Source organism: Scleropages formosus, chromosome 19, assembly GCF_900964775.1.
Source record: "Scleropages formosus chromosome 19, fSclFor1.1, whole genome shotgun sequence".
Classification (NCBI taxonomy): Eukaryota; Metazoa; Chordata; class Actinopteri; order Osteoglossiformes; family Osteoglossidae; genus Scleropages; species Scleropages formosus.
This window is the reverse complement of record NC_041824.1, coordinates 20280007-20293455: the sequence shown is the minus strand read 5'-3', so window position 1 is coordinate 20293455 and position 13449 is coordinate 20280007. Positions and strand designations below refer to the sequence as shown.

The window sequence follows — 13449 nt, the reverse complement described above, 5'->3', positions numbered from 1 at the left end:
GTGCCCTGGAGATGCTGGGTAGTTGTTCAGTTGTTGTTTGAGTGATAATGCACTTGTTTTATTAAGAAAAATGATGAAGTGATGCCGAAGGCTCCCGCAAAGCCCATCTCGAACCTGTGTTCACTGGTTCTTTAATAAAATATTAAACAATATTCATAAGGACGAGCCACACAAATATTGAACAGTAGTGTGTGGTTCATCCTTGTGAATATTATTTAATCCTTCACTGTTAAATTATCGTCAGCACTCCCAGTGCAGTGAACTGATGTTTCTGGGGGGGCAGTAGCCATGTGCAGCCAATAGATTTCAGGTGGTGGGAGCATTTCAGAGAGGGTACGTCTTTGGGGGGTCCGAGCACTGCTGTCAGTGGCGCAAAGGCTGAAGAACCGTGGAACGCAGGTCCGAGGGGGACTTTGAGGGAGTGTTCAGCACCACTGCGCATCTCCTTCGAACGCACCCAGCATGTTGTTAAGGAGAAACTCCCCATGGACCGTGTGTCCAATGTGGGGCCGCAGAAATGTGACCGAAGAAAGAACGCGAGTGTTACACCGTCCAGATTCTGAAGATGTCTCGCGAAACTTGTCACCATAAACAATCCGTCCACCGTTTCAGTTTGTTTCCCTTCTATTTCTGGAACTGGCTCTCATTTTACAGGGTTTTTTTTTTTTGCTAAAGGACAATCGAGAGAAGTAATTCCAGGCTACTTATTTCCTTAGTTCAAGAGCCGTAAATATGCAAATAAGAAGCACTGGCCGTATCGTTGGACTTTCAACTGTTTTTATGACTATGTTTATCTCATTGGGGGGTGTGGTGGCGCAGCAGGTTTGGCCAGGTCCTGCTCTTTGGTGGGTCTAGGGGGTTCAAGTCCTGCTTGGGGTGCCTTGTGACGGACTGGTGCCCCGTTCTGGGTGTGACCCTCCCCCTCCAGCTCTATGCCCTGCGTTGCCGGGTTAGGCTCCGGCATGCTGCGACCCCGTCTGGGACAAACAGTCTGAACAAGTGGGTGTGTGTTTCATCTGTGTACGTGAAATATTGGGCAGCAGCAGGAACTATGAGAGCTGGCAGCCAGGGCTGAGAAGGAATTGTAAGGGGGGGGACCCCCCTGTACCCGGGTGAGACATTTCAAAAGCAAACTGCTACAGTGCACAAGTGTCCATGTGGATGAGAAATTCCCAGGCCCTGGAAAAGGATGCTCTCCTGAAGACTCAGGATGTGCAGGATGTTAAGGGGCTGTGACCTCCATCTATGCACAGACTGGGTTCCCTGGATGACCGCTGGTGGTTGGGATGGCCCTTAACCGAATCAATCAAACACTGATGTCTTGAGCTGTCCAGGATGCTGACAACAGATGTCCCCAGCTCACCGCAAACTGTGTCAAACCTCCACAAAGTAGGAAAGGAAGATAAAGTAAGCAGAGGAGCCAGAAGTGGAAGGTATCGAATATGGCGTTTGTTCCTTGACCACACATCCAACACACTGACTGTCGAGGGGTGTTCCAGCATTGCCCGGTGCCTCGACACACTGACCCGTGAAGCAGATCTTCCAGCACCTCGAGCCACCACCACCACGCAGGTAGAGCTGTGCCAGAAGCAGTGCTGAGACCAGGTCATCTGATCGCTGACAGAGTCGCTGAAGCAGGAAGAGCGACCAGGTACGCTCACACGGACCCCCCGTGGAGAAGTGACCGAGCAGCTACAGGTGATGAGGGACACCCTGAGACTGACAAAGGGCATCTGCTACCACATACAGAGCAGTGTAACTGTTAGGGTTCAAATGATGTTCTCTGGGATTTGCTAGCTAGTGTGGGTACAGCTGCCTGTCCCCTACTCTAGGGATCCCCCTAGGTTCCTGGGTAGGAACTGAAGTGTAAGGCCAGAGATAGCTGGTTGCCTAAGGGTTAAAGTTACTACCTTCCTATAGGAAAGTTGTAGGTTCAACCTGACCCCTAGCTGTAGCACCCCTAAGATTGCTCCAGTAAAATTCCACAGCTGTATAAATGGGTAAATAATTGTAAGTTGTTTTGGAGAAAACTGTCAGAGAAATGTAAACTAAAGTATAAATAATTATTTTTAGATTAATTTGCATTCCTTCCTGGCTAGACCCTCTTGCTGCTCCCTGAGCTAATAAAGTGTGTGGGCTGATAACACTACATAGAGTTCATTGGAAGTCGCTTTGGAGAAAAAGCAAAATAAATAAATGTAAACGTAAATGTAAACTTGCCCCATCAATGCTCATCACTACAATATTTACACCAGGGGCCCAACAACTTGTATCATGTACAAGGGGATGGAAAAAGTGTAATAATACTGAGTGACACACCAATAGTGGGGGGGGGGACACAATAAGCTTGGCTGATGACTGTGAGGTGCACAACACCCCCCACCCCCTTGCTACACCTATGATGTATGCACAGATGGGCCTGCATGCAGCAGATGGTTTATGGTTGTTTGCAAACATGTGTCCATGGCACAGCCACGAGTGAGGTAAACGGTGTAAAGGTATGACTCAGCCTGTGCGCTCAACCCCCCCCAAACACACACCTCCCCCTCCCCTTCCCCCACAAGGCTGAGCTCACTGCTTTTCTTTGTTCCCTCACTCACGGTTCTCCACGTCTCTTAAGACACACAACACGCACTGAAAACACTCAGGACAGCAGAACCACGGTACCCCAACCCCACCCCCCATCCCCCGCCCCCGCAAAGAGCTGAATTCCACAGCTGTGCGACAAAAGGGTCCCTACCGAGACCCTTTCACTTCAGGAGTGGGGTACTTTCACCACATTTACCAACAAGGAAAATTTAAATATGATTTGAAACTACGATCTTGAGAGACAGAGAGTTTGAGCGTAGAAACAATGAGAAATAGTGGAACTTGGAAGGTCGAGCACTCAGTTCTGAAAATAGTTTATCCTATAACTTTTTTTTTTTTTTTTTTTTTTTTTTTACAAACGAGAAGAAGATAAGTAAAAGGTTTGCTTGTAACTTCCGCACAAAAGTGCAAAGATTAGATCACCTGTAGCGCACAACACTGTGGGACACGCCCCGGTCCCCTTCGGGCGCGCCGACTCCTTTACCAGGGTAAACACTAACAGGTCTGCACGCAAGCGTGTTGTCAAGCGACGGGGACGCGCGCTGTGCACGTCGGCACGGCTCGTACGCGGGTTCGAGCCCGGCCATCGCCCGGAGAGGAGCCGATCGCTCGGGGAAGGTGGGTTAGCCTCGAACGCGACACGGGTGTGTTCGGGTCCGACGTTCCGCCGTGTGTTTCCACCGCACGCACACGCACGAGAAGGAAAAGTACCGCACCCTGGTAAAAGGGGGTGGCTGAGCCTGAGGTCGCCATCGGCTCACAAAGTGAAAGTAACTCGGAGTGCATGATGATTCGTGTAGAAGAGGTGTGGTAGTGTGAACGCGGGGAGAAATGAAGCGAAATGTTCCGCACTCTAGTCCGAGTTACACCGAATAGAAATACGAACAGAAACGAGTTCGGAAGAGTCGCTGTGTGTAGCGAGGCGACATACTAGTTGCTTCTTCTTCCCTATTGCTCGACGGTGTCTCTTCGCCATCCGTGGCCGGCCCCCGACCCAACACTCGTACACGAGTATCTGGATCACAGATTTAGGCTGCGGAGTAAAACCGTGTACACTGGTAAGAAGTTTTTTTTTTGCCTTTTCTTACGTCCCTGTTGTTGCCCGCCTCGCACCTCTTGACGCGCGTTACATGTCGGTTTGTGTCATGAATAATTTCCGCATGATTGATTTCCGAGAAGGTGCTGATCGTTTCCCAGAACACTGCTGTCTGTCACGGTCTTCCCGAAAGCAGTAGAACCCGCTGCGATCCAAACACCTACCGGTGCGCTGCCAGTATCCTTTACATACAGTAACACTATGATACTGTGTGACAGGGCAACCTCGTGGGTTTGCGCGGTGTTACTGTTTACATGTAGTACGGTGCTTTACTTGCGATCTAAAGGGTCTGGGTTCGAATCCCTGCTCCTGCCTAGTACCCTTGATCAAGGTACCTGACTTGAGTTAGCACAGTAAGAATACTGTATGGATGGGTAAGTCATTGTAAAGCCCATCACCCTACCCTGTGACCTTAGGTCTTAGCTAAATGATGCTGGTTATTATAACTTTTAAAGAACTTGGAACTTGGATATGGTGTCCTGGGGGCAGTGACAGTATTGGCTAATATATAGTAACACATCTTTCTTTGCTGATACTTCGATACCTCACAAATTTGCAGTTATTGTGTAAGAGGACATATTCGCTTAGCTGATGTTTTCCCTCAAAGCAATTTACAGTGTTAAGCTACCTGCATATATACTATATATACATACAGTGTGTGTATATTATATATATATACATCCATCGTCAACAACCACTTGTCCCGCATGTGGCCCCGGCAAGCCAGAGCCTAACCTGCAACACAGGGCGCAAGGCCGAAGGGGGAGAGGACACACCCAGGACAGGATGCCGGTTACTATAGTATACTATATGCTATATATACAGTATATAGCACTGTGCAAAAGTTTTAGGCACCTGGAGAAAAATCTGTAAAGTGAGAATGCTTCCAAAAATAATGTTCTTCCTACAAAGTTTAGTAACCATCCATTGTCAACAACTGCTTGCCATGACGGGCTTGGGCATGTCCCGCTCTCTGGCAGGTCTGGGGCTCGAGTCCTGCTTGGGGTGCCTTGCGATGGACTGGCGTCCCGTCCAGGGTGTGTCTCCTCCCCCTCCAGCTTGCACCTTGTGTTGTTGTGTTAGGCTCTGGTTAGCCGTGACCCCGCTTGGGATAAGTGGTTTCAGACTGTGTGTGTGTGTGTGTGTGTGTGTGTGTGTGTGTGTGTGTGTGTACTTTCTTTAACGACATACAAAACCCTTACTGTAATACTGGAACTTATTGCGAAAGGAATGAAGGAATGCTTGGAAATCTAAAATGTGCTCTTTCCTATTGACAGCAATGCAGAAGACATTAAATAACCATATAAAACAAATATTTTTGTTAAACATCTAAGTATATAAATATATATATATATATATATATATATATAAAACATTGCAATATATATTGACTTATCTCTTTATACAGCCTGTTAATTTTTACTGGAGTAATTCAACTTACAGCTTACATATTGCTCCTCTGCAATGGACTGGAGTCTTGCCCGTGGTATACCCTGACTAACCTAATGTCTTGTGCTGCCATGATATACTCCGGACCACCAAGACCCTGACTCAGACAAGCGGTTAAAGATAGTGAATTTTTAAACTATGAAGTGTGGAAGTAAGGTCTGATATGAGCTATGTTTGAACGATTAGTTTTTCTTTAATTTTCCATCACATCAAATGCCACTTGTGTGCTAATGTGAGTTTTATTTTATATAGGCATGGATTTAAGAAGAGTGCGCACGTCAGAGATGCTCTAAGCACTCTGCTACATGCTGCCCCCAGGTGTTGTAAACCCTGCTGTTTATACTGCTTTTTCATCTTTTTTTAGGATACCAGTATCTTGCATCAATAGAACTTCTCCCAGCTATCTACAAGACTTGATCATCCACTTCACGCCAACCAGACCACTACGCTCTTCCACATCTGCCCGCTTGGTGGTCCCACGCACAAAAGGTAAAGCATGTAGATTCTCGGTTCTGGCTCCGTTGTGGTGGAACGACCTCCCCCTCTCACTCAGAACTGCTGAGTCTCTGTCCACATTTAAAAAGGGTTTTAAAACTCATCTCTTCTGGACTCACTTCGCCCATGATCTCTTAAGTTCATCTCACACACACGCAGTCTGAAACCGCTTGTCCCAAGCGGGATCGCGGCAAACCGGAGCCTAACCCGACAACACAGGGCAAAGGGCTGGAGGGGGAGGGGACACACCCAGGACGGGACGCCAGTCCGGTAAAGTTTTAGGCAGCTACTGGTGTGATGAACACTGCTGCATATGGTGAAGGAAACAAACTAACTGTACTTGAGTCACACATCTGCAGCCATGTCTCTTTCTCCTAATGTAATGCACAAATTGTATTTTCTATGAGATGTACGTCGCTTTGGAGAAAAGCATCTGCTAAATAAATAAATGTAAATGTAATGTAAACTCTGAAGGTCACTGCAGAATGGACTTTAAAGGCATTCAGTTATACCTGTACGCTGTGAAGGTTGCCGCTTCACATCTCCTGCTATAACCAGTCAAGTTGCTTATTTTAAAAGTTTGAAAAAATACTTGGATGTGTTATTTCTTTAAATAGCTTTTTTTCCCACTTTACCGTTTTCTAAAATTTTTGTCTGTTGTGGAGCAAATTTGACCCGTGTTTACGAGGTCAGCCGAAATTTGTTAGTAAAATGTACCTGAACAGAGCCGGGGTGTGAGATCACCTTAAGCTGAACTTGTTTCTGCAGTGTCTACAGCTGGTGTCTGGTGTCAGTGGTTAATAAAAAGAAATTAATCTTCCGTGTTTATGGGATGCTACGACATGTAGCTCACTGTACATTGAATTTACATGAGTTTCCTGTCCAGCAGACAAACCGAAATGCAGGCTGCAGAACCCAACCCCCAGCTGTTGTCTCTGGGGAAGAAAGATGCTTCCCGGCTGCTGGAGGTGTACGTCAAGCGCAGCCTGAGCCTAAACGATGGATCGCCTGTGGGGCACAAGGCAGGGATCAAGTCCCGCAAGTGGGTGACCAGTCAAGAACGGGGTGTCAAGGTTCGTAGACATTCCAGCGACAGCTCCGCCCACCTAGGACTTGGAGAGGTGCCAGATGAGATCAGGGCCCTTGCACCTCCCGCGTCTCGTCCAGAATCGCCATTTGCATGTGCGCTCGAAGAGCCCGTGCTGGATGACCCTGTGCCGGATGACCCTACTGACCAAAATGCACCTGTCGCACCAGAAAAGAAAGTCAAAAAAGGCACCAAGAAATCAAAGAAGCCTTCCCTTTGGAAGAACTTTCTAGGCCTATTCTCCAAGAAGGAGGTTGAGGAGAAAGCAGAGAGAGAGCCCAGCCCGGAGAGGATGGGGGCTGGCACACCCCCGGAAACACCCTCGCCCTCAATTTCCTGCCTGCCTGTCCCAGCACCCTTCTCTGCTGGGGAGAAGGAGGGATCACCTCATGTTGACAAGCCTCTAAGAAGGAAGCTCTCTGTTAAAAAGTTCTCCTTCCGGAGCAGGTCCAATGAAATAAAGAGGCCCGAGAAACCTGCTACCCTCCAGGTGTCTGGCACAGTGCCTATAGAAGGTGTGTATAGCCGGTGCCCTTAAGCTGCGTAAGTCTGCTTCATGTCAACATCACATCAGAATATAATACACCCCATTTGAATATGTTTGTAAGGTGAGGTTTCCATGGCGATCATCTGTTCTTCCTTCTTTTTTTTTTTAGGGGTCTTGTCCGTGGAACCGACGAGCACCTACTATGAGAAAGTGTCCGAGGAACTGGAGCGGATTGTGAAGGAGGTGAAGGAAAGCCCAACCTGCGAGAATCATGTGTCCTTCGCACATTGCATCGCAACAGCCAGAACGGTGGCTGCTAAGGGTAGGATTCTTGATCCGTTTCGACATTCTTTTGGTTTCAGATCCGCTGGCATCAGTCCGTAGATCCGTTATTCACCAGGCAGGGAATATCTTTTGTGTAGGCATGAAAAACAAGCAAATGCATAATCACACAGCAATATTGTGAAAAATTGAAAACAGTAAATAATGCTTAACATTTAAGAGTTGCGTGCTCTTTGGCTTTGACAGTGACACTTCAATGCTTAAAACACATTATTTAAGGGTCCAAGAATACATGTTATTCATGTATTTTGGCAACCAATCAGCTGAAATGGCACATCATTTGAAATTGTACTCCACCATATGAAATGGACTATTGCCTGTTATTACCATGTGCAGAGATTATTCGCTGATGTAACATACTAAGTTCTTGTCTGTTACTTTCGCACACAAACACTGCGAGATTTGTTTGCCCCTCAAGAGTTATAGTAGACCTTCGGCAGGTATAATAAATGTTAATGGAGACATAACTTTTTTCTGTTTCAGATGAAGAAACCATTGAGAAGATCATCAGTTTGTTAAAAGAGCAAGGGGACAACCTTGATTTGAAGGTAGGTTATATTCAGATATTAATTGTTTCATATGAACTGTATTTTCTCTGTGGAGTCTTTGATTTTAGCGGCTGAATGTTCATAAATTCAATTGTACAGGAATGAGCCGTAAATCTCGTCTCTGAGTTAATTTTTTTTTTTTTTTTTGTTGCTAGTCACATATTAATTCTGGACATGGATTACTTTGAACCTGATGTCATATAAGAATAAAGTAGACATGACCTCATGTAACACACGATATCCATTTTTGCTTCCGAGTTGAGGTACAAATGTGACTCGTATTATGAATATTGAAGTTATGATTTCTTGGAAAATACAAATATTTTATTATTTGTATTTTTTTTTTTGCATTTTTCGTTTCAGTTCCATTTTCAAAAAAAAATTCTTTGTTGCAAAAACCAAGTGTTTTTAATTTGGGGATGTGGTGGAAGGGCAGGTATAGTCAGTGCCTCTGAGCTGCTCTCTGCATATGGGGTTCAAGTGTAGTTCACAGAGTCTCTCCTGGTATTTGGACCCCCTAGGTGTGCATGGAGGAAGGCAATGGCATGCATGTGGTTGCAATGAGTGGGTCATGATTTAATAGCATATCCATCATTTTTAATTTATCATTGCGATGTTTGAAACTTTTACAGAAACAACCCAGTGAATAAATAGAGGTACATTTCTATTATTCTGTGTTTTTGACTGTAATCATTAAATTAACCATATGTTTAAAACACGGACATGTTGATGTGATGAACGAGTCTCTTCCTCGTGGCCAGTTTTCTTAGTTTACCATGAGACACACAGTCGGCATTTGAGGTGAAACGCTTTTAATTCTTTCTCCCGTGTGATCCTCCATTACGCTGCATCTCACCCTTCTTTGCCTGTTTCACTGATTCATTTTCTTGTGGCACCTGATGGAGCAGCGCAGCACTGTCTTACCTTCCTAAATCAGAACACTGCGCTTTGAATAGGAGGTTGAGGAGAATTATTTTTTTTATTTTCAGTCATTTTTACTCAACTTTCGTATTGCTCTAGGTTAATAAACAATAATTAAATAAACTGGTGTTCCACCCATGATATACCCTGTATCACGACACATGTTATCAGTATAGAGGAACATTGAGATGCCATATTGTCTCAGCTGTTGGACACAGAATGCCTGTACATAAATGAATGTTTTATCGAAATATTTCAGTTAATTTTTGATTTATCTGATTTTATAACAGAACCTAACCTGTGAATAAACAGAGGCATTAAGATGTGTACACACACACACACACACACACACACACACACACTTTCAGAACCACTTGTCCCATACAGGGAACCAGAGCCTACCCGGCAACTCAGGGCGTAAGGCCGGAGGGGGAAGGGACACACCCAGGACGGGACGCCAGTCCATCACAAGGCACCGCAAGTGGGAGTCGAACCCCAGACCCACCGGAGAGCAGGACCCAGTCCAACCCACTGTACCACCGCACCCCCCGCTTGCATTAAGATGTATTAAGCTTTTATAGACTAGGATGTAGTGGTTGGTTTTACAAACAGTTCAAGTTGTGAACAGACTTCCAGTCCTAAATGTGTTTAAAAGTCGAGGTACAAATGTAGTAAAATGATGTGGTTTCAGTCTGTGGGAGTATGATAGATGAAACAGAAAGTACTTGTTGTATTTTCTCACTTGAATTTCGCAAATAAAAAAACATCTGAGTTGTAGCCCTTCTAGTGAAGCCAGTAGTTTGTTTAGGTAATTATTAATAACTCCAATAACCATAACAACTGAACAGCACACACGCGCACACACACGCACACACACATATAGAGTGTATACATAAGGGGGTGCAGTGGCGCAGTGGGTTGGACCTCAGTCCTGCTCTCTGGTGGGTCTGGAGTTCGAGTCCCGCTTGGGGTGCCTTGCGACGGACTGGCATCCCGTCCTGGGTGTGTCCCCTCCCCCTCCGGCCTTATGCCCTGTGTTACCGGGTAGGCTCCGCAACCCCGTATGGGACAAGGGGTTCAGAAAATGTGTGTGTGTGTATACATATATATATTTTTTTTATTATAATATATATATGTATGTATAGCGACCCAGCATGAACTAATTATGTGTCATCAAATTAGAAAAAAAAAGATGGGCGCTAAAACATTGTGCGTAACTTGAAATGTTTTGCCTCGTTGAAGGCCAAATTTAGAAAAAGAAAAATATGGAAAGGTCCAACTTCCTAAAATGGTCTCAAGGAGACACTCTGGTGGCTTGGAGCACTCCTCGTGCTGGCTCAAACCGGCCAGACCAGCCTGGTGAGGATGAGATTTTTATCACCATTTGACCAAGTACATAGCTTCTTAGGCAATCGGCTGAGAAATCGCATCTGTCGCATCACGCTTAGAGCAACACTCATCCCACCAGCCTTCCTTCACCCCGGACTGCACAGCCTGCTTGAAATGCTTCAAAACAAAAACATAATAAGGAAATGAATAATAACCTCAAAATAAACATACATATTTATATATTCACAGTGTGTATATATAATATAATATATATATATTTTTTTTTTCTTTTTTTCCTGTTTATTATTCAGTTCCTTATGTTTTTGTTTTATATATATATATACATATATATATATATGCTTGGCATGGTGTGGTGTGGCAGGGTGGGTTTGACCAGTGCCTGTTGTGTGGTGGGTTTGAGGCTCGAGCCCTGCTTGGGGTACCTAGTGATGGACTGGTGTCTTGTCCTGGGTGTGTCCCCTCCTCCTTCGGCCCTGCACCCTGTGTTGCCGGGCAAGGCCCCGGATCACCGCAGCCTGGCTTGGGACAAGTAGTTGTTGACTTTGGTAATATACACACACACTGATATTATATTAAACTGAATTTGATGCAAGTTTAGGGAGGGGTTAGTCTGGAGCCTATCCCCAAGTGATTGGGGGCAATGCTCCGTGGGGGGGGTACACCGTGGACAAGACACCAGTCCATTGCAGGGTAGCCATACACACACACACACACTATAAGCAATTTAGCATAACCAGTTCGATTGAACTGCATGTCTTTGGAATGTGGGAGGAAACCAGAGCAGACACGGGAAGAACGTGCAAACTTCACACAGACTAAGTTAGAGTTATTGCTTGGGCACTACTTGCTGCATCACCAGGGTTACACAATTACCTAAGGAAATCTGTTTATTAGACACCCATCAGTCCCAGTTTCTGTTAATAAAATTCCACACGTTGAGAAATACAGTAAAAGGATTGACTTATTAAAATTACCATGAAAAATTAACTGTGCAACAAGCTGTAGGAGCTGCTGTTTTGTTTGCTTGGATACTTTCTTGGGCCGCACAGTGCTGCAGCGGTAGCGGGGATGTCTCACAGCTCCTGGGCTCTCGGTGTTTTGGCATGGGTTCGAAAAGGTCTCGGTCTGAATGCTGTCCCCGTGTTCATAAGGTTTTCTCCCAGTGCTCTGGTTGTCCAGATTTGAAGACAGCTTTTCGGTGAAGTGGTGATGTTTAGTGTGTGAATGTGTGAGTGTAGAGTGCCTCCTGGAGAGTGTATCTTCTCTCACCCCCTGTGCGTGACATGGGCTCCACAAACCCTGCATTCGGATATGCAGCTGGCCGTAATGAATAAAATACTTATTTCGCATTTGTTCAAAGTGACTGACAGCTTTGCTTTTTTTTATACAGCTGGATATTTCAGTGCCTGAGAAACAAAATTCGTAACAGAAAAATTGTCCATCTTAAGGGAATGTAAATTGCTTCCATGCATTGTCTATTTTTTTAAGAATCCTTTGTATGAGTGCGGTAACGCATTAATGTATTGCTGTTTTTACCTATCAAAAATTCGTTTCTCCAGTGTTGTAATATGAACGGGAGGTATAATTTTTGGGTGGCTCATGTTGTTTATAATGTTCTTCCGTTGTCACGGCTTCTCCCGTCAGATGCGCGAGAACGGCACCGTGAGCTCCTTCTTCCGGAACCTGTCCTACAGCTCCTTCCAACAGCTGGCCGATCGCTACATGCAGGAGGAGATCCCCAGCCGGCTTCCCCAGGAAGCTGGCGCCCCAGAGCTTGTCCGCTTTGCCTTCACTCTTGACTTCACCGCCAAGGTGGCCGGCCTCTCCAATCAGACCATCAGCCGCATCATGGGCTTCGGCAATCGCTACCTGCAGGACCGCTTCACGCAGATGAGCAGGTCGAACCTTGGGGTGAGGAGCTACAGTGAGGGTTGTCATGGGGCTGGGCAGGTGCAGAAAGTCTCATATTGGACTGATGTCGGTTGTGTTTTGCGACTCTGGAGCGGACTCTTTAGTCGAGGATGCAGTTGACGATGTGGCTCCAGGTTCCACATCGAGTACTTGATAAGGTCATATCTGATGTCTATACCGTGTTTCAGAAATTATAGGTACCTGCTGCTTAAAAGCCACCCATTCTAGCGTGCATTCCAACCGCAATCCAAACCAGGACCGCGTCGTGAGTTACAGTAACATTATGCTCCCCAAAGTAATAGTTTTTTGTGAGTAACATGAAGCGAATTCACGGCAAAAGCAATAGTCGAGTACGTGTGGTATAATTTTCTCGCACTTCTCTTTTTGACTTCCTCTTTCCTTTTCACGTTCGGACTTTATGAGTAATTTTTTTGTGTGGGACGTCAGAAATGTCAGCATCCCTAATACAAAAGTCCCCGTCGGTCATGGGAGCCACAAACAACTTTGGAACCATCTGATGAAATAAGTGCGAAAATTTAATGTTGTGTGACTGTTTTTTTTTTTTTTTTTTTTTTTTTTTTTTTGTGCCTGCAGGTGGCCTCAACCAAGGCTGTGCAGAATTTCAACACCCCAGACTAATCCTGAGATATTGGAAGGCTGCGAGGCTGCTTCGTGTTCTCACACCTGCTTTAAGGTTTTTGTAAAATTGTCCGCGGGAGCTGTTTGCACAGATGTCAAAATGCTGATGTCTCTGCACATATGAAACCTCACTTTACCAAAACAACTGAGACCTTCTGGTGAGAAGCAGAACTATCACATACTGGGTGTATTTTGAAATAGCTTTATTCAGCTTCTCCTTCATGTTGAAATCGTAAGTGAGCGCTGACTACTCAATTTTCCAAGCTTTAAGTTGTGGTAGATGGGCTACAAGTCCACTTTTTTACCCCCAGCCAGGGTATCAAACTGTGCAGCACTATGTTCGCAAATACACTCATCCCCCGTTTACCGGTCCTTATTAATTCCGAGAAACCGACCAAGTACTGAACCACCACATAATAAAATTCCTTTTTCCATAATTTTTTTTATGAGGAAAAACTCCAGTTTGTTCCAGTCCTATCCTAAATTCACCAAGAATCGCGCGAGAAGATGCCTAATACACACACACACACACACA

At 45.4% G+C, this 13449-nt stretch overlaps 1 protein-coding gene across 1 annotated transcript; it reads left to right on the top strand.

The window, feature by feature from the left end:
- The first annotated feature begins 5601 nt into the window (after positions 1–5601).
- On the top strand, positions 5602–13449 carry LOC108939205 (uncharacterized). The gene is made up of 6 exons (XM_018760358.2): positions 5602–5623; positions 6519–7231; positions 7373–7525; positions 8029–8093; positions 12009–12275; positions 12870–13449. Exons 2-6 carry the CDS (start codon positions 6529–6531, stop codon positions 12912–12914), a joined length of 1233 nt encoding a protein of 410 aa, XP_018615874.2. The 5' UTR covers positions 5602–5623; positions 6519–6528; the 3' UTR covers positions 12915–13449.